The sequence below is a fragment of the Mesocricetus auratus genome, unplaced genomic scaffold (assembly GCF_017639785.1).
Source record: "Mesocricetus auratus isolate SY011 unplaced genomic scaffold, BCM_Maur_2.0 Super-Scaffold_100003, whole genome shotgun sequence".
Taxonomy (NCBI): Eukaryota; Metazoa; Chordata; class Mammalia; order Rodentia; family Cricetidae; genus Mesocricetus; species Mesocricetus auratus.
In genome coordinates this window covers 23291353-23311353 of record NW_024429188.1, presented here as the reverse complement: position 1 = coordinate 23311353, position 20001 = coordinate 23291353, and the positions used below count along the sequence as shown (strand labels likewise).

Genomic DNA, 20001 nt, shown 5'->3' with positions numbered 1-20001 from the left:
AGTAGCCATCCAAAAGGCATCATATGAACTAAAAGCAGCTCTCTGGCCAGGCTTCAAGATAAAGATCAAAGAGTAAAAAGAAATCCAGTTTAAAGTGTTACTTGTTTCCACACTGTGGGCATTACTGTCCCCATCACCACCACCACCAATTCAGTCAAACCAAGCAGGTCTGAATGAATGTATTTCCGGCGGGCCATTTCTTTCCTTGCTCACATGCCCAGTATGTTTGTGTGCCTCTGGTTCCTGTGGGTGTCTGCATGTCCCAGCCTGGCCAGGAAGGTGTCTATAGGGAGCTATTGGAATCATTCTATTTGCTTTATTGCCCATTTTGCTTCACATTCATTTTCTTCCTGAGCTGGGGCCTCTCATAGTATCCCTGCTGCTTCCAGGCTCTAAAGACTCCAGAGGAGAGAATGGGGTTGAACAGCCCCCCACCCCGTTTCCCTTTACAAGAATCAGGGTTTCATGGAAAAACTGAAAGCCAGAGCTCTGAGCTCCAGTTCACTTAAAGTTGGGTGGTGGCATAATTACCTTAATCTCAGGTACTCAACAGATGTTGTACAGGTAAATGAAATCCATTTTCATTTGGCTGAATTCAATCATTGTTACTCTATCTCTGCACTGTTTCTAAATCATCTAGATCAGAAGTGTTCAATCCTAAGTGCACATTATAATCACCTGGAGAATTATTAAAAATAACAAGCCATCTGGTTAACTAGTTAAATAAAAACCTGAGTATGGGGCCCAGGCACTAGTATTTTTTAAATCTCCCTGGGAATTTACAATGTGTAGTGGATCTAAACCATCATATACAAAAGAAAAAAAGAGCTGAGGGTATAACCCTTACCATGTTAAGTCTTGAGTTCTATGTCCAGTGCTAAAAAATAAGGAACCTCTACCCAGCATTTTCATACTAAATAAACTCACGTTCAAAAAGCTACAGAACATAATCAGATTTGATAAAAAAAAACATACTATTGGCACATTTGAAATTCTCAAGCCACAAAAATAACGTCTAGCCAGTTTGAAAGTTTGAGGCTGGTCAGAGCTGTTTAGACTCTATCTTAAATAAACAAAGTTTATACTCTACTAATTGAAGTCATAAGTATCCCATGAAATGCTCTAGAAAATGCTTTGCAATTATTGAGAAACTAACCTTCATGCCTATCTAGTACACAACATGTAACTTGACCCCCAAAACTGAGTTTGCTTTATCAGCATTCCTCAATACCCAAATCGGGAATGAGAGAAACAATGTGTGAAGGACCAACTTGTCCCTTTCAGGACTTTATAGATTCCCAGTCATACCTGTCAGATGTCAAGGATGCATGTCTCCTTGTAAAAAAAAAGTGCCCAGCTGGTCCAAGTTCAAAAACCAGGGGAAAGAGTAGTAATACTTTGAGAACTACTAGATAGTCTACACATAGGGAAATGAGAGTGAGATAGGAGTATACCCACATTTGACAAACAAGTTAGGACAGTGGCATCATAGATGCCTACAAATCAGGAGAAAAAGTTAAGATCCGAAGGCCAAGATATAAGTGTACTTCGAAGTAGACATAGTAGTTCAAAGTAGGCCAGCAAACTATTGTTCAGCAGTTCTGAGAAAATTCATTACAATGGCTGGCCAAGAAGGCTGAGTTATAATTTGACCTTTGAATTATTACTAAGAATCGGCCAAAAGACTCCAAAACACTGTATGACCTCCTCAAGGGTAAAAATGTATCCTTTGTCTAATGAACAATGCAATGTCCCCATTTCTAGGATGCTGCCTGCTTTGTTTACTTGACAATAACTTATGATGATATGGTCCACATATACCACAAAGGAAGGAAGGAAGGAAGGAAGGAAGGAAGGAAGGAAGGAAGGAAGGAAGGAAGGAAGGAAGGAAGGAAGGAAGGAAGGAAGGAAGGAAGGAAGGAAGGGCAATAGGAATGGAGGGAAGAAAAGGAACTGAAACCTAAATTTCAGACTGGAGATAGAGCTCAGTCGATAAAGTATCTGCTATACAAGAATGAGGGCTTGAGTTCAATCCCCAGATTAAAAATTAAGGCATAGATAGAAAGATAGATAGGTAGGTAGGTAGGTAGGTAGGTAGGTAGATAAAGATTAAGGCTAGACATGGTGGAACACACCTCCCCAGTGTTGGGGAGTGGAGGTAAAGGTAGAGCTAGGCAGATCCCTGGGGCTCACTAGCCAGCCAGTCTAACCTGAGCCCCAAATTAGTGAGAGATTCTGTCTCAAAAAGTACGGTAGAAAGAACCTGAGGAATGACATACAAGATTGACCTCTGGCCTTCATACATACATGCACACATATCCATTCTCTCCCTCTGCCTCTCTGTGCCTCGCAGGCATGTACACTCAAACACACATGTACGCACAAGGGGAGGCCTAACTGTCATCTCTCACTGCCTCCTTTTCTACCAGGGATCCATTTACAGGACTCTCTTTGAGTACCTCCTCCTCTGACCCTCGCTCCAGATGACTGAAGGCCAAACCTGTCTATGCTGCTGGTCTCCACCTCCTGGACAACTGTTCACACAGTTGCAATCTGAAATCACAGTCCGGTTCATGATGTCTCTTCTTCTAGTTACATAGGATGAGGTTCTGTAATCTCAAAATATAAAATTTACATTCCTCCAAATGGGACAGTTTTGAGCACTGATATGACACACTAACAAGCAGATAAATCAGCATCTCATCTCAGGTGGCTGGTCAGTCAAACCTTAAGTGTTCTCAAAATACTCTGTGAAATTATAAAACCAAATCCAGACTGTTTAAGTTATACAGGAAACACAAAGAAGTAAACAGTTATAGCATCATATTTAAATGCTGTAGTTAAACTTGTATCCCATCACCACATCTGTAAATGTAAATATTCAAAAATAAGTGAAAAACATTTAAAGTATAATCTGAACCATTTCTGGACTCAAGTATTTCTGGTGAGTGATACTCTACTCATAAAATTGACACTTAAGATGTCTCCAAAATGATCCCCTCCTATCAACCTTTTCCTATAAACCACTAACACAGCCTCTGCTCCACCCAAACTCCCTGGCGGAAACACATCTATCTCACTTAGTGACCTAACTTCCTCAACCATAAATAAAATTGACCAGCTGCTTGTGCTGCCACAGGGTAAGCAACAGGTATGCTCTAACAACCTTAGGAGCCCAAGGAGACAAACTGTAAAAACCCAAGATGCTGATAAAGACAGGAAATTTGTCAGGCCTTCAAGTTATAGTCCAGCTCTTTCTTCACTTGAGGGGTCAAAAGACACCTCATCAAACTTGAGTACATTACAGGTTGTCCTAGAAAATTTGGCAATTCTAACACATGAAGAAGAGGCTTATTCGGCAATTGAGACTTTGGTGTGTGGCTTTACACTTTTCAAATTCAAAAAAATACTCAGGAAAACTACAGCTAGGGACACACTGAATGCCTTGAGAAATGTCTAAAGTTGTAAAACCCCAACTGTGTCTTGTGAACAGATGCTGCCTTTCGTGCAGAGGCATGAGACTCCTCAGCCAACTCAGCTGGTCATCCCATGGGTATCATAAGTCTCCTGTGTAAACGGAGGAATTGAAACATTTTTTTTTTGGTCTGCAGTGTTTTTGGCTTTCACATTCACACAGCATCTGGCCAAGCATATTTTTAATTACGAAGCCTGGGAATTGCACACCTCATCATTAATCCCCACGAAAACTGCTCTCCCACAGTAGGGCTCAAGTCATTTAAACTCCATGGGCTATTTAACCATTCTCATTATCACAGGCTTTAGGCGGGTCACTCCTACAGCAACTGCAGCCCAAGCCACTCCAAGGGCCTATTCTTGGTATTTCCAAAACTCTGAACCTTTTACACTGAGAGGCACTCTGCAGCTGCCTGAAAGGGAACTACCAACACACAGAAGTTCTTTCTCCTAAGCCCCAGACTAACTTTAGTGAGTTTTCAGTACTAAAGAATTTAGACATGAGTCATGCAGTTTCCTTCACACATAAACCAACTTGGGGGTTTTTCTTGAAAGACCTATAATCCCAAAAGAGGAGACAAGGTACGCCAGAATACAATCCACTTTGAAATCACTTAAGGCATTCTCCTTAAAACCCATTTATGGAGTCTTACCTTGGTAGCGGTGGAGGAGGAGGAAGAGGAGGAGGTGGTAGCATTGATGATGACCACTCAACTGCAAGCACTGGTTCAAATTTGTAACTGTATGCTAAAATGCATTCTATGTGAACTTTGTCAACTCAAAAAGAAATGTGTGTTCACGAATTACCAAATCACGGGCATGATTTCTTTTGTAAAAGACTATATAGCACCACCCACAGGCTTCCTCTCACCCAAGCTGACATTCAGCATTCCCTTAAGTTTCCAGAAATTTGTTGGTCTTTTTGTTGGGTTGGTTGGGCAGTGTTTGTTTTTTGGGGGGGGCAGGTGTGGTGGGGTTTCTTTTTGAGGGGAGTATTTTAATTTTTATTTATTTATCTATATTTGTATTTTTTGTCTACAAGTGCATATACAACATGTGTGCAGATGCTGAGGAGACCAGAAGAGGGAATTTGATCCCCTGGAGCCAGAGTTACATGTAGTTTTTGGCCACTCATCCAAAAGGGGTACTGAGAACTGAACTAGAATTCTCAGGAAGAACATCAAAGCCCAGCCATCTCTTCAGTCCCTTGTTTGTTTGTTTGTTTTGGTTTTTTTTGTTTTGTTTTGTTTTTTGCTTGTTTGTTTGTTTCTGCTTTTGTTTTGGGACAGTGTGGCTATGTTGTTCAGGCTAAGCTCACACTCTTGAACTCAAGAGATTCTCCTGCCTCAGCCTCCTTAAGTAATTGAGAATACAAGCATGTGCCGAGAGAGAGAGAGAGAGAGAGAGAGAGAGAGAGAGAGAGAGAAGTTTAAAAGCCTTAACATTAAGGAACTCTAAATTATATTTAATATTTTCTAAGTTTTTAACTTCAAAAAGCGTCTGCCCAGATTTCTCAAGAAATTCAGAAACCCAGTAAGTTTCCAGGGATTAAAACTGAAAGTCAAAACAGGTGGTTTCTGGGCCAGTCAGCCTCTGGCAGCTTGGTTTTGTATTTCCAAACCGAATCAACCTCTCTCCCTCCCTCCCTCCCTCCCTCCCTCCCTCCCTCCCTCCCTCCCTCTCCCTCCCTCCCTCCCTCCCTCCCTCCCTCCCTCCCTCCCTCCCTCCCTCCCTCCCTCCCTCCCTCTCTCTCTCTCTCTCTCTCTCTCTCTCTCCAGCTGCATGGCAATATGAATGTTTGATGCAACATGACTCGTAACAGCCAAAAAGCAAAAACAACCAAAATGCCCACCGAGTTATAAATGGATAAGTGAAGTATGCTATATCCACACTGTGGGCTGTTACTCAGGCATAAATGAAACAAAGTACAGATAGAGGCTACAGTCAACATGGATTGATCTCAAAAACATAAAGACAGAAGCCAGATACAAGGGACTACAGAACATACAATTCTGTTTCTATGATATGGTCATAAACACTAACTCCAAAAGACAGAAAGTATGCTAGCAGACACAGTCACGGAAGAGAAGTATGGCTGCAAAATGTAGACCCGGACAATGAGGTCAGCGATTTTAAGTCAGGCTCGTCTTAGATCATGGTTTCTGATGTTCATAAAGAGCAACCCAACCAAGAAAAATTCACTTTGGAAAAAAAATACCGACTGAAGTTAGATTAGCAGCCATGCAACACCAACAGAGAAATAACACCCAGACCCAGACTCCTTCCATACAAACACACTTTAAGGCAGACCAGATGGAAATGTTTATGAAGTACAAGCCACAATGACTATTTCTTAAAATTTACAACACACCAAGTTATAATATAATGGGAATGTGTTGCTAAGTTCCCTGCCCTGCCATCCCATATCCATTGCAACAGAAGCAGTTAAAGGGACAAATCTAAGGACACAATGGGGGCAGTAATAACCCTCCCATAACACATCTACCCTAGATGGGGGGCAGATAAAGTTGTTTGCTTTTAAATCATTCATATCAACCTGTCTTCTATAAGCATGGTAAATGGAAGTAGAGCTTATGAAAAATATAATTTGGCATATAATTCTTAACCCTCTTTGGTTTGGAAACAAAATACTAATAAAAATTATACTGCCTCTTTCCTAGGAAAACCATTTTCTTCATAAAACTGGGGGTCCAGAAAGGGAGACAAACCCAGCTCTTGATTCTCGCCCTCACGGCCTATACTCATCTAGAAGAAAGCAAACTCCACTTTTCCTTCTAACCTAACCTATGGGAGAATCTAGCCTAGGTGGAGAAATAGAGCACAGCAGGCTGGTAAGATGGCTCAGTGAGTAAAGATACTTGGTGCTAAGCCAGATGAAGCTGGCTTTGATACCTAGACCCCACATAGGAGAGAATCAACTCCTGTTGGTTGTCCTCTGAGCTCCACAACGCACACTGTGGCTTAGGCACCTGGCACCAGTGCACATTTGGGTACACACACACACACAAAGTAAATTAACTAAAAACTGTAAAATTGTTTAACTTTTTATTTTGAAATAACTAATTTTGAAATTATGACGTTTACCTTTCTTCTCCCTAAGCCCTCCCATTAACACCACCACCACCTCCCACCCCAACTCTTTTTCAAATTCGTGGTCTCTCTCCTTATTTATTGTTACAGACAGACACAGACACATACTCCTAAATAAATTCAGCACGCTCAGTTTGTATGATGTTACTGGTATGTATGTTTTCAGGACTGACCATTTGGTATTAAATAAGCAATGTGTGCTCTTCCCTGGGGAAGACTATTTATCCTGTTCTCAGGATCCCTTAGTTGTGTATAGTTCTTTGTCTAGGGTTGAGGCCTCTGAGCTTTTATCCCCATCCACGTTAGCATATCTATGTGGTGTCATCCTTGAAACTGTTTTAATTTTTACAAAGCATAGGGGTGTTGGAGAGATGGCTCAGGAGTTAAGAGGCCCTGCTGCTGCTGCTATTCCAGAAGACTTGGAGTTTGGTTCCCAGCAACCACGTGGAAGCAAATGGTAGTCTGTAAATCCAGGCTTCTGAGGGCACTGCAAACATATGGTGTACAGATACAAAATGAAGGCAAAAAAAACCCCACATGTATAAAATAAGAATAAATGAGTCTTTTTCTTCTTCTATGAGTTATTAGACCAGTGGCTCTCAACCTTCCTAATGTTGTGACCCTTTAGTACAGTTTCTCATGTTGTATCAATCCCCCAACCATAAAATTATTTTCATTGCTACTTCATAACTGAAGTTTTGCTAGTGTTATGAATTGTAATGTAAATATCCAATATGCAACCTCTGTGAAAGGGTTACTTGCCCAAAGGAGCTGCAACCCATAGGTTGAGAACCACTAACTTAGCAGGTAAAAGGATGCTTGCTGTCAAGCTTGACAACTTGAGTTGCATCCCCAGAATCCACATGATGGAAGGAGAGAATAGACTCCCAGGAGTTCTCCTCTGAACTTGATACACATTACACATGTCATGACACATTGCTGCCCCCCTTCCGCCCATAAACAGATAAATAACATGGGGTTTGGAGTCCACCTATTTGAATTTGAATCCTGGATCTACCACATAATACCTGTTTTTACCTTAAGAAAACTGTTAAACTGTGTGCCTTGCTGATCTGACTCTACGTATTGACTGGGTTTACTGACAGCGGTAAAGAGATTTGCCTTGTTACCCTTACAGAGGGAAGCTGTTCACTATTTGCTGCTGTGTAGACTTTGTAGATGTCCTTTAAGGAGTTGGGAAAATTAGTCTCAATTCTATTTTCCTTTATCTTGAAGAGGTGTTAAATTTTTATCAAATTACTGTTTCTGTCCTAATTCAGTATAATGGCGTGAAGTTTTTCTTTGTCCTATCAATAAGTGGATCAGATTTCTTTTCTTTTCTTTTTTTTTTTTTGGATAGCGTTCTCTTTTTGGGCACTCTTTGTCTGGTTTTGGTATTAGAATATCACTAGCTTCATAAGATTGTGAGGCCTTTTCTTCTCGGCTGTCTTCTAAAAGAAAGTACGACAAAACGGTGTTACTTGGAATGTTTGTTAGAACTCTTTAATGAAACCCTGTAACTTCAGGATTTATTTGGAGTTCTTTTAAAAAGAGTTTTAAATTACACTTATTTATCTATGTGTTTATTTATATTAGATAGAGAGACTGCAAGCATTTGCAGAGGTCAGAAGACACTGTGTGGGAATTGTTTGTCTCCTTCTACCTTGTGAATCCTAGGATATGGAACTTAGGCTGCCAGGTAGGCATTTGCCCTTTCTTTGGAGATTTCACACTACAAAGTACGTTTTCTTTAGTTGTAGGACTGTTAAGATATTTGCCAGTTCATATTGAGTAAACTGTGGCAGTTTGTGTTGTTGGAATTGGCCCATTTCTTTTGGAAGCTGTCAAATATGTGTCTGTGTTAGGTTTATAATATTCCCCTATCCTTCTAGTACCTGTGGGGTCTGTAATGGTAGCCTTTTTTGCTGCTGTTGTTTTAGTTTGTTTTTTTTTCCTAGTACTGGCATTCTGACTTCTCTTTTTTTCTTTGCCAGCCTTGTTGGTTTGCCATTTCCCTAGTTTACTTCTTTTTTAATGAGACAGCTTTTTCTTGATTTCCTCCCAGCTTATTGGTTTTTCTTTTAAAGTGGGAACAAAGATTGGTGATTTAAAATTTTTAAATGGAGACTCCCCCCTAAATATTCTCTATCATGGAAAGGTCTTCACTAGTTGCCAGTGTTATTTCCAAATACTCCATAAAGAGCAGGTATCTTAGATAGGTGATTGACAGTTTTCTCTAACATTTAATAATAAGTTGGTGAGTTAATTTCAGGAAATAGTGCTTGTGTTATTTGAGGCTAAGTTCTAAGAAGCCACTTCTAAAATTCAGATTGTCGCATTAGAGCTCAATGTCTTTGTTGATTAAGACTTTAGAGCTAGAAAAGAACATAGACCCAGAGGTCAGCAAATTAAAGTCCTTGAGGCAAATCCTGCTTAGCTGCCCTAGTCTAATCTGACCCTCCAGCTAAGCATTTTTAAAGAGTTATAAATCACAGGTAAAGGCACTTTGAGAATCTGGGATTTGAGACCTGATTGGCCTGTAACACCTTAACGCTGGACTATAAGGACCTTTCCAGAAAGTTTTCCTACTCTTCTACCTTTAGGGCAGTGAGTGAGGTTGACTGTCCCCTTCTGAGTCATCTGGAAACATTTGGAAGTACAGGTTCCCAGGCCCCTTGCATGGCCCTTTTCCCATTTAGAATTTATCACAGCACATGGCTCTCTGCTCATGTTTAGATTGTTTTACTTGTGTCCCTTTGTCTTCTATATCTCTCTACTATTGTCCCATGGCATTTGTATTTCTCTCACCTTCTAGACTCTGAGGAAGCTACTTGAAGGTCCTCACACAAATGTGAATTTTGCTGATAGTGCTATGGGGGAAGTTTCTTGAGTGACAGTTCCTCCAAAAAAATATTTTTGCCATCACAAAGTACATAATGTTTTAACTGTTTAATCTCTTTGAATGCTATCTCATTGTTGATTCACAGTCTGTCTCATATAATCAGACAAAAATCTTTGAATTGTTCATGGAAACACAGATAGCAATATCAGGAACCTGACTTCTAAGGAGTTCAGTCCACTTAGAGTTAGTGGGTTGTGAGAGGCCAGAGTGGCAGTGCATATCTTTAATCCAGGCATGTGGGAGGCAGAAGTAGGCTGATCTCTTGAGTTTCGAGGCTAGTTTGGTCTACAAAGAGTTCCATGACAGCCAAGACTATATAGTGAGATAGTGTTGATACTCTTCCTCCTCCTCCTCCTAGTAGTAGTAGTAGTAGTATTAGCAGCAGCAATATTGGTAATGGTGGTGGTAATGATGTTAGTAGGTAATATTGGCAAAGGTCTAGAGGTGGAAATCCCATTTTCTTCCTCTTTTGCTACTGAACCCAGGACCTTTGCATGCTGTGCAAGTTCTATACCCCCGAGTTACATCTCCAGCTATTTTGGGGAGGGGGGATTTATTTAAGTAAGACAAGGCAATCCTCCTTTCTCAGCCTCCTAAGAATTTGGGATTACAGGCATGCACCACCAGACCTGGACAATTCCACAATTTTTACATACTCCCTTTCTGGATGGAAAAGGGCCAGCCTGAGATGTGGCCCAATGCTCTGTGATGAGGGCATGAAGGAAGTGGTGGCTGGGGACCTTTTATACCTCGCAAAGAAGACAGCAACGTTGCCATCATAAAAGGAAGGGGTGGCTATTTGACCTGGGTCAGATGTTTTCTTTTAATGTTCTCTTTTCTGTAGTTTTCATAGCTGTAGCCTGAGTTTATTCTTTTCCTCTTCTGAATGCATGCTGCTAAAGCTAATGTACAGGATGACTTGTGATGCTTGACTGGGTCCTTCCTAGAAGTGTCAGGTGGCTTAGTTATTCAGTGTCTAAGCCAGTGGTTCTCAACCTGTGTGCCGTGACCCATTTTGGGGGTCACGTGTCAGATATCCTGTGTATCACATATTTACACTACAATTTATAACAGTGGCAAAATTACAGTTAGGAAATAGCAATGAAGTTTTTATGATTAGGGTCACAATATGAGGAACTGTATTAAAGGGTCACAGAATTAGGAAGGTTAAGAACCTCTGCTCTAGGAGTTCTAGGCCAGCCTAGTCTATGTAATGAATTCCAGGACAGCCAGGACCACATAGTGAGAAGCTGTCTCAAAAAAAGAAAAACAGGATAAACTTATAAATGACTACTTCAGCAGCTTCTTTTTCTGCAGCCTCTTCAAGCCAGATTCTTTACTCAACGAAAAACAAATCACAAAACATGTTGGGTTTCTTTTACATTTGTTTTGTGTGTAGGCTTACTTGTAGACATCAAAGAACCTGAGGGAGTTGGTTCTCTCTTACCACGTGGGTTCCAGGATTTGTACCAGCTGAGCCACCTACCGGCCCATTTTGTTTCTTAAGTCTTACCTTATTTTTATACCTCATACCAAAAGAAGTTAAGCTGATGGCAAGTTCTTTCTTCTCTCTAACACCAAAGCCACCAGCTGCAGACTGGACAAAGTAGAAACATCTGATATTTGTACAGGAAGGCATAGGGTACCTCATTGCCAACACTTCCAAACCAGAACTGAGGCACTCAGGCTTCAGTATGATACTGTGAGCTCCAACCTTAAGCACCATTATAAAACATGATACTTTATAAAATATACTTTCCCAAAGACTGATCCAAGACATTGGTCCTGAAAATAATATTTTTAAAGAGTTTTTTTCCATTGTACTACATTTCAGAAACCTTCTACATTCAACTCTATATTTTAAGGCCAACAGAAAAATCTGGAAGGCCGTTGGGCAGGCACATCGTATTCAGCCTTGTTTGAACACTATGATCTGTACTCCTGGAAAAGAGAATTCAGCAGCACCATAGATATTGCTCAGGATTCTCACTAAAGAAATTTCAATTCTATTGTAAAAATAATCATGTCTCAAAAACACTGGCTACTTTAAACAAAAGCATGGGACAGGAGCTTTAGGGAAAGGCATAGTGGGTTCAAATCACAGGCCAGCGTAATATTTATATTTCTACTTGTCTTTTGCCAGAAGAAATTTCCAAATATCTGAGTAATCTAAATTTGCATCTCTTTATATCTAACCATCTGAGCATTTTCATCAGCTAGCACAATTTCAAAGTATTCAGTCCTAAATATTATAATTACTGTTAAGTATTTTTTATGTATCACTTGACATTCTCCAAAGTTTTTTATTGATTATCCCACACAACATCACAATGTGTGTGATTTTGGTATCCTTAATGCCTTTATGGAGAGGAAGGAATTAAAATGCATTTGTTAAACCATCCAGTTAAGCCAGCTCAGGGAACCTAGAAAAGCTATTGGCTCTTAGTAGCTCCTTTGAGTTTAGGGCTTAAACACATCAATGCATTTGATTACTAGTATTTGCCACTTCCTCAGTGGTTTCTCCAAGAACACAGATGACACCACCGACTTAATGAAATCCAGACCCATCACACCGTAGGGCAGCAGAACTGTTTTTCCTGAGGTCTGGAAATGTGCCTAGTTGTTAAGAGTTTAAAAGAGCATTTGTGCATGGTTTACATACTTGGTTTGCAGATTCAATTGACGAGGTTTCTTCACTTTTCAAAAGAACCAAGCTTGTAATTAAACTACCATGAAATGGTAGTTGGAGCTGCAGGGCTCACCAGCAGGTTTGGGTTACAATTGTAGTAAAATGGTGGATTAAACACCCAGAATAATTATTGACTCTAAAAAGTAAACTCACTAATAGCCATATTGGAGAAATTTTTAAACACACAACCACAAGACAATATTTGTAATGGTGTCTTGCTACACTGCCCAGTCTTAACATGAACTTGTGATCCTCCTATCTCAGCATCCCCACTATCTACAGATCACAGGTGTGAACCAGAACACCCTTGCAAGTGTAGTTTAATAAATGAATCCTTAGCTACAAGGGTTAGCATAGACAGGTTATGGAGTAGCAATTAAATAAAAAGATTGGCAATGCTAATCTTTAAGATACCAAATCCAAAACCCGAGAGCACCAAGGATCAAAGCTATTAGACACCTCAGGGCTGTAGCCTCAACTCTTTAAGGAAGGAGTTGCCAATTCAAATACAGCCAATTTAATTGTATGCAGGGGAGATGAGAGAATTCCAAACTGGTAATTCCTCCAACACAAAAACCAAACTGGCTTTCTTTCCTCAAAACAAACAAAACAAATTGCCTACCAGTCATTCAACTGGAAACTCCTCTTTTTAATGGCTCACACAGGGCTTCAGTTGACTTGAAAAAATGCCTCTCCTCTATTGGGAGGGAAGGGGGTGGCTGTCAGTGCCTTGGTTATAAGTTTTCAACAGCCGGAGTCCTTCCCAAAGCACTTAAAACAAGAGAAGCATTCAGTGAGAGCTAGGACAGGTTACTTAATAAAGTAGAAATTTTACAGTATGCTACTTCCAGCAGCTTAAAGAAATGAACAACATGCAAGAACTACTCTATATAGAAGCATTAAGGTTTATACATTTTTTAAAAATTAAAAAAGAAAAAAAACTTCACAATAAAGCAAACCAAACAGGCAAGCCAAAGAAAGGCAGACTCTAACCAGGCCCTCTTCCAAGCAGTCCATAAAACATGTCAAACACAATTCACTTATGGTAGAAAGCCTAGCAAAGTAGAATCAATGTCTTGCTCCAAAGCTGTTCAATTCTGAACCCCTGCCCCCAGCAAAGCAAAAGATTGGGGGGCAGGGATTGTGCTATGAGTAAGAACTGGACCAGAATGGTTCTTCTGGGCTGTTACTGGGTTCATGTTTTTCCACAAGGTACTAGGGACCCGGAATGTTTTGTAAATGAGAAGAGAGACCAAATGATCCAGCGCTTCCGCCAATGGAGACAAATGGTGAGGCTGTGGCCAAGAAATAGAAGCCTGAAAACAGATGAGCAGTGAATTGAATGCATTCATGTGTACTTCAAGGACAGGGCTGAATAGGTTCTCAGGATTAAGTGTATCAACGTATTCTGATACAGTTAGGGGAGAGTGTTTTTGTTTGATGTTTTTGGGTTTTTTTATTTTTAGTTTTTCGAAACAGGGTTCCTCTGTATTATTGTTTTGGAGGCTGTCCTGGAACTCATTCTGTAGACCAGGCTGGCCTCGAACTCAGAGATCCGCCTGCCTCTGCCTCCCGAGTGCAGGGATTAAATAAAGGCGTGCGCCACCAACGCCCAGTTTATGATGCAAATTTAAGAAACTCATACGAGTTCAGCATAGGGTGGGATCAAAGCTTTCATTCCTCACTCCTAGTTATCAGTCCTCTAAGGCTCCAAGATTAAAGCCAAAGGGCACAAGAAAATTCTTTGTGAAGGACACAGTGTAATGAATGAAGGGATAATGAGAAGGCTGGTGATTCAGAAAAAGGCTAAATAGAATCAAACTGGTTAAAGCTTTACAATTAAGTTTAGCTACTTAAGTCACACAAAGGTATGGCCCCACCAGAAAGTAGTTCACCAAAGGAAATTGGGAGATTTCCACAGACTGAGCAGGAAGTAATCCCCAAGCCACAAACCAACACCTTGGGAAAAAGTGGTGCCTTCTATAACAGTTTATAAGCAAAATAGATGTTTCTAAGAAGGACCAAAGGAATTTTACTGAATTTATCATACTATTAATTGAAACGTCTAGCCAGAACTTAAGCCAGAATTATCTGTGCAGGCACTATTGACATTTTGGGCTGTCTCAGGGCTTGCAGGTATCTTTAACATGTTTATCAGACTAGCTTTGAGTAGCAAATGTACAGTCTTGGCTTTTTGTTCTGTTTGGTTTCTATTTTTGGGGGGGGGTAGGGTCTCACATATCCCAGGCTGCCCTTGAACTCACTATGTATTATAAAATGGCTTTTATGGCTTTTAACTTATAATCTTCAAGCTCCACATAAATGCTGGGATTACAGGCCCCTGGGAGTGATCAAACACAGGGCTTCGTGTATGCTAGGTAAATCTAAGTCTCTAGTCCTATTTCCCCAGAACTGCCACATTTCCTTCAGTGTGGGTGGAACATGATAAACACCCCAACTGAGAGTCACTACCTTAAATTAAAAAGTTTTGCAAGAAGTAAAGCAGCAAAGGCCTTGTAATGAAATAGACTATCACATAATTGTTGAAAATCTCAAGGATAACTGAGGCATCCTAGTCATCCCATCATTCAGCATGCAAGAGGATCTTGAGTTAAGGCCAGCCTGCTCTACGAAAGTCCCCGGCCCAAAATCTGAAAACCTCAATGGACCTAATTTATTAGTATTTAAAATGTGGACTAGGCCTGCCAAAGATTCACAAGCAAATAATAAGCATGCTTCAAAGTTCTACTTTAAAGCTGAACCTGGTCCTGATAAAACTTATTCCAGGTAAAAATAAAGATTTGTGCAATCCCAGTGCGCCTAAATTCTCCAGCCTAAATTCTGTTTTTGGCATCCAGGGAAACCCACGGAACCAGTAAAAACAATTCAAGGGGCCTTTGGATTTGAATGGGGCAAAATACACATCCGTATTTTTTCCCTAGCATTTTCTCCTTTTTGTGTCAACTCCTACCCATTATCAACAATGAAAATCTTTTTTTTCCTTTGTTTTTTCCGAGACAGGGTTTCTCTGTGTAGCCCTGACTGTCCTGTAACTCCCTCTCATAGAGATCCACCTGCCTCTGCCTCCCAAGTGCTAGGATTAAAGGCCTGTGCCACAATCGCTCAGCCCGAAATCATATTTTAATTATATATATATTTTTTTGTTTGTTTGTTTGTTTGTTTTACGAGACAGGGTTTCTCTGTTTTGGAGGCTGTCGGTCCAGCCTGGCCTCGAACTCACAGAGATCCACCTGCCTCTGCCTCCCGAGTGCTGGGATTATAGGCGTGCGCCACCAACGCCCGGCCTTATATTTTTAATCATGTTTATATGATATATTTTTCAAAATCACAAACCGCCAGTCAGTGGTAGTACCTGTCTTTAATCCCAGCACAAGGGAGGAAGAGGCAGGCGGATCTCTGTGGGTTTGAGGCCAGCCTGGTCTACAAAGCAACTTCCAGGACAGGCTTCAAAGCAACAGAGAAACCCTGTCTCAAAAAAAAAATCACGCCGGGAGTTGGTGGCTCACGCCTTTAATCCCAGCACTCAGGAGGCAGAGGCAGGCGGATCTTTGTGAGTTCGAAGCCAGCCTGGTTTACAGAGCGAGTTCCAGGACAGGCTCCAAAACAATACAGAGAAACCCTGTCTTGAAAAACCACAAACAAACAAACAAAAAAAAAATCACAAGCCAGTCTCATAATTCTATAAAGGAAAGGTGTGCCTGGCTCACATATGAGCATTTATCACACAACTAGCATTTATTCACCATCTACAATGTACCAGACCTATGTCCACAACATAGATCACTCCAGATATCAGGCCTCCCAGATAAACCCAGCCCAAGAGAAGACAAAAAGAGCCATAATTAACAGAAGTTTTCAGAGCTAGCTGGTTAGCAAGAAAACACTGCTCCAATAAGCAAGAGGAGGATATAATGCCTCACTCAGCTCTACAAACCCAGCATCCTGATTAGGAGCTGAAACCAGAACAAAAGAGTGTATCCTCCACCAGTCCCAAGATGCCCAACTACACCATGGGACCAATTTATTCTTGCTAGCTTTGAGCTGAAAAAAAAATCTCATAATGCTTCCTAGATTCAACAGTCCTCAGAATCCAACACTTTACTTATGAGATGACCAAAGATGAGCTTTGTTGGGGCTGGAGAGATGGCTCAGCAGTTAAGAGTACTGGATGTTCTTCCAGAGGACCCAGGTTCAATTCCCAGCAACTACATGGCAACTCATAACTATCTATAACTCCAATTCCAGGGGACCTGACACCCTCACTCAAGACACACATGCAGGAAAGACACCAACGTACATAAAATAAATAAGTGAGCATTTGTTTTACAAAAAACCATGTTCTGGGTTACTTCAGCCAGTACACGAAACACTACCACCAGACTGAAGTGGCTGGGCTACAGTTTGCTTGCATTGGTAACCAGGTTAGAATGGAACTGAAACAACCCTGCTAAGCAGTTCAAGTTTAATTCCACTGAAATCACATTATGGAGCTGCTCCATTAGGAAGGATTACTGACAAATGGGGGAGGGGACATGCACCCAAGCTCCACAACCATTTGACTCACCCTTGAGTCACATCCAATACTTACATGCCAAGAGTAATGCCTTTGACTCATTATCAACAATTAAATGTTTTTAGAGACCTCACACATGGATCTCTCACCAAGTACCCCTCAATTGAAAAGGAAAGTAATTTAAAAATCCCTATAATGGAGTCAAATCACCCCATTTTTCAAATGTGAATGTGGATAGCAAGGACATGCTTTAGGCTACTTAAGAACTCCAGATTTGAGCCGGGCGGTGGTGGCGCACGCCTTTAATCCCAGCGCTCTGGAGGTAGAGGCAGGCGGTTCTCAGTGAGTTCGAGACCAGCCTGGTCTACCGAGTGAGTTCCAGGACATGGTCCAAAAAACAATACAGAGAAATCCTGTCTCGAAAAGCCAAAAAAAGAACTCCAGATTTTTCATACATATAAACATATACCTTAATATAGTGGGCTTATTTTCCTAAGGCTCTTCGACGTATTCTCAAAAGTTTTCTTTGGTATCATTAGGTTTTTGAGAAAGGATCTCACTCTATAGCCCAGGTTAGCCATGAACTCACTGGAATTCCCCTGCCTCAATACAGGCATGAGCCACCATGTGGCCAGTTCATCCTAGTTTTCTTGTTTATTTGTTGTTTTGAGAAAGGATATAACGAAGCTGGAACGGATTTAGATATTTGAAGACCCCCCACGGGTGCTGAGACTAAAAGTCTGCCAATATGCCTGGCTGCAGTTTTCTTAGTTTTTAATTAGGAACAAAGTGCGAGTTAAAACATTAACTGCTAATGCTTGATATTCCCCTGTTAAGCGCCTTTCTCTGAGCTTCACAAGCGCACTCACCCTTTATCCTCAACGTTTAAACGAAACGGAAGAAGGCTTAATCTTCTGTGTAAGGGCTACAAGTTCTCTGACCGCACGCTGAGCTCACTGTCCCTCAAGCTTACTAGAAAGTCCATGAAGGATTAATGGAAGTGTTGCCATGGTGATTATGTGAGAAACACATCCCCCAAATCCACCCCTTCCCAGTTGGGAGGCCCTGGGTCTGCTCACCATTCTCTTCACATTCCTCCCCACTAAACTCACGGTGCTAGAACTCCCATTCACCAGGGTGCCTTGCAAACTGCCAAGGTAACATTCAGGAAAGCCTTCGTGATCTTATACTCTCCTCCAGCTCTACCATCCAAGTACCATCTCATCTATGGATTCTTCCCAACTGCTTCCCTTCCCTCTGTCCTCGCCTAAGTGGGAACTGAACCACGCTACTTTTTTAAAGCTCAATTCTATTCTGACCACCCGAGCACAATGACTTACCTAACAACCCTATAGCTTACAGATACACAGTGAAAGCCCTGAGGTCTGCACTGTCCCTTCCCTTCCCTTCTTCTCCCCCCCCCCCGAGAAAACGCGGCTCAAAAACGTTAAGAATAAAGCCACAGAGCAAAACTAATTAGAAAAGGCAGACTGAATTGAAATTCAGGTTCTGCTCCAAATCCCCAGACGTTATTTTTTGTCTTTCAATTATCAATCTTGTGCTCTCTGAAATGTTTTAGGATTGGAGGAAAAAGTATCCAGTGAGCGCTCCTAAGTTCGGGAAACAATTAAGTCGATGTAAAAACAAAAAACTCCTAACAGAAAAGGTCTTCCATCAATAGAGAAAGCGGAGCAAATGCAAGGTTTGGACAACACACTACATGTGGGATGATCCGGGAAGTGCACATGCAAGTGTGTGGCGGTCGTTTAAAGGCCTCCTCATTCCCGCCCCCTGCGCCCATGCTTGATTCTCTCAAAGAAAAGAAGGCTGCAGCACATCCCTACCCTCCAAATTCCAGTACTCAATAGAGCCTCCCAACCTTTTCTGCTGAGAACAGGCTCTGCCTTCTGAGCATCCCGGATTTTTTAGAGGTGATGGTGGTGGCTCTAATTCCCGCGCCCAAATCTCATCCTTCCCCACCCCCAATAATCATAATAAGAATCGTTTCCTTTCTCTGTCCCTCCACCGGGTCCCTTTTCTGAGGATCCATCCGTCTCTTACACAGTGGACGAAGAACCTTACAAACGCTAAGTGGCCCTGGTCCTTCTCTAACCCTGGCTGTCCCTAAGGGGAAACCCCCCCCCCGTCCTCCCGTGCGCCCCAGAGAGAAATTCAGCAGCCTGCCGGCACAGGAAAAGGTGGCGTGGGCAGTAGTCCCGCGCCGCGCACACCCCTCGCCCGGGCCTGCCTCGAACCGGCTACAGCGCTCGGGCACCCGCCCCCAGTGGGAAATCCGCCGCGCCCCACGGCGTGAAAGGGATTTCCCCCGCCCCCACCGGGCAGAGCGGGGCGTGGAAGGGGGGCGAGCCCGCGTGGACCGACGCTCCAGGCCCGGAAGGGCGGTGGGGCTGGCACACCCCGACGCGGTTCCCTCCGGCCCCGCAGTGCGGCCACGAGCGAGCTCGGCGAGGACCGAGCACAGCGGGGACCGCAGGGGCGCGGCGCGGCCTCCGCCGATGCACGAGGGCCCGCAGCGTGCTCAGCGCCGCAGCCGCCTGGGAGAAGCAGGCGCCGCGCGACCGCCCGCATTGTTCAGCCTGCCGCGCGCGCCCCGGAGCCTGGCCCTGGCCTCAGCCCCGCAGGCGCGGAGGGGACGGGAGCGCCGCCTCCGCCGCCGCCGCCGCCACCGCCGCCGCTGAGGCGATCGTGCAGGTGGCGACCGGCGCCCTCACCTTTGGCGCCGAGCGTGAAGTCGAGCGTGCTGTGTCTTGCTGCTGCCATAGTGTGGCGAGGCCCTGTGCCATGCCTGGGGAGGCGACCGCGGGAGACTGAAGGGACCGCGCGGCGTGTCAGGCTGCGGGCCGGCGGGGAGTGCGCGGCGCCGGGGGAGGCCAGGAGTAGGAGGTGGGCGGGGCCGCGGGGAGGCGACCCGGGGCGCAGGGGCGGGGACGACCCGCCTCCAAGAGGAGGAAGCCGGGGACGCCTCCAGCCCCGAACTTGGAGCGCTGGGTGTGAGGCCTCGCTAATGGTGGAAACGCGGGCGCCGGCTCCCTGGCGTGCGTCACCAATGGCCGCGCCCTGCTCTAAGGCTCTGGCCAGGCTCTCCCGCCATTCGCCATCCGTTAGGAGGTCACCTCAGGTTTAAACGACTCAGCGCGACTTCCGGGGGGCCTCCCTATACACTTCCCTATATGCCTACCCCTCCTCCCCAAGCCAAGGCCCCAGTTACTTCCTCACCATGTGAAAAGAAAAGAAAATGCTAGGATCTATCCTTGTAGTCTAAAAGTACAG

At 43.1% G+C, this 20001-nt stretch overlaps 1 protein-coding gene across 1 annotated transcript in view; it reads right to left on the bottom strand.

Moving 5' to 3' along the window:
• Nucleotides 1-19598, bottom strand: part of Sms (spermine synthase) — a 46166-nt gene extending 26568 nt beyond the window's left edge. The window contains exon 1 of the mRNA XM_005139217.4: nt 19443-19598. Coding sequence (XP_005139274.2) covers nt 19443-19491 — 49 coding nt within the window. The 5' untranslated portion in view covers nt 19492-19598. The remainder of the gene's footprint in view (nt 1-19442) is intronic.
• Nucleotides 19599-20001: the final 403 nt, after the last annotated feature.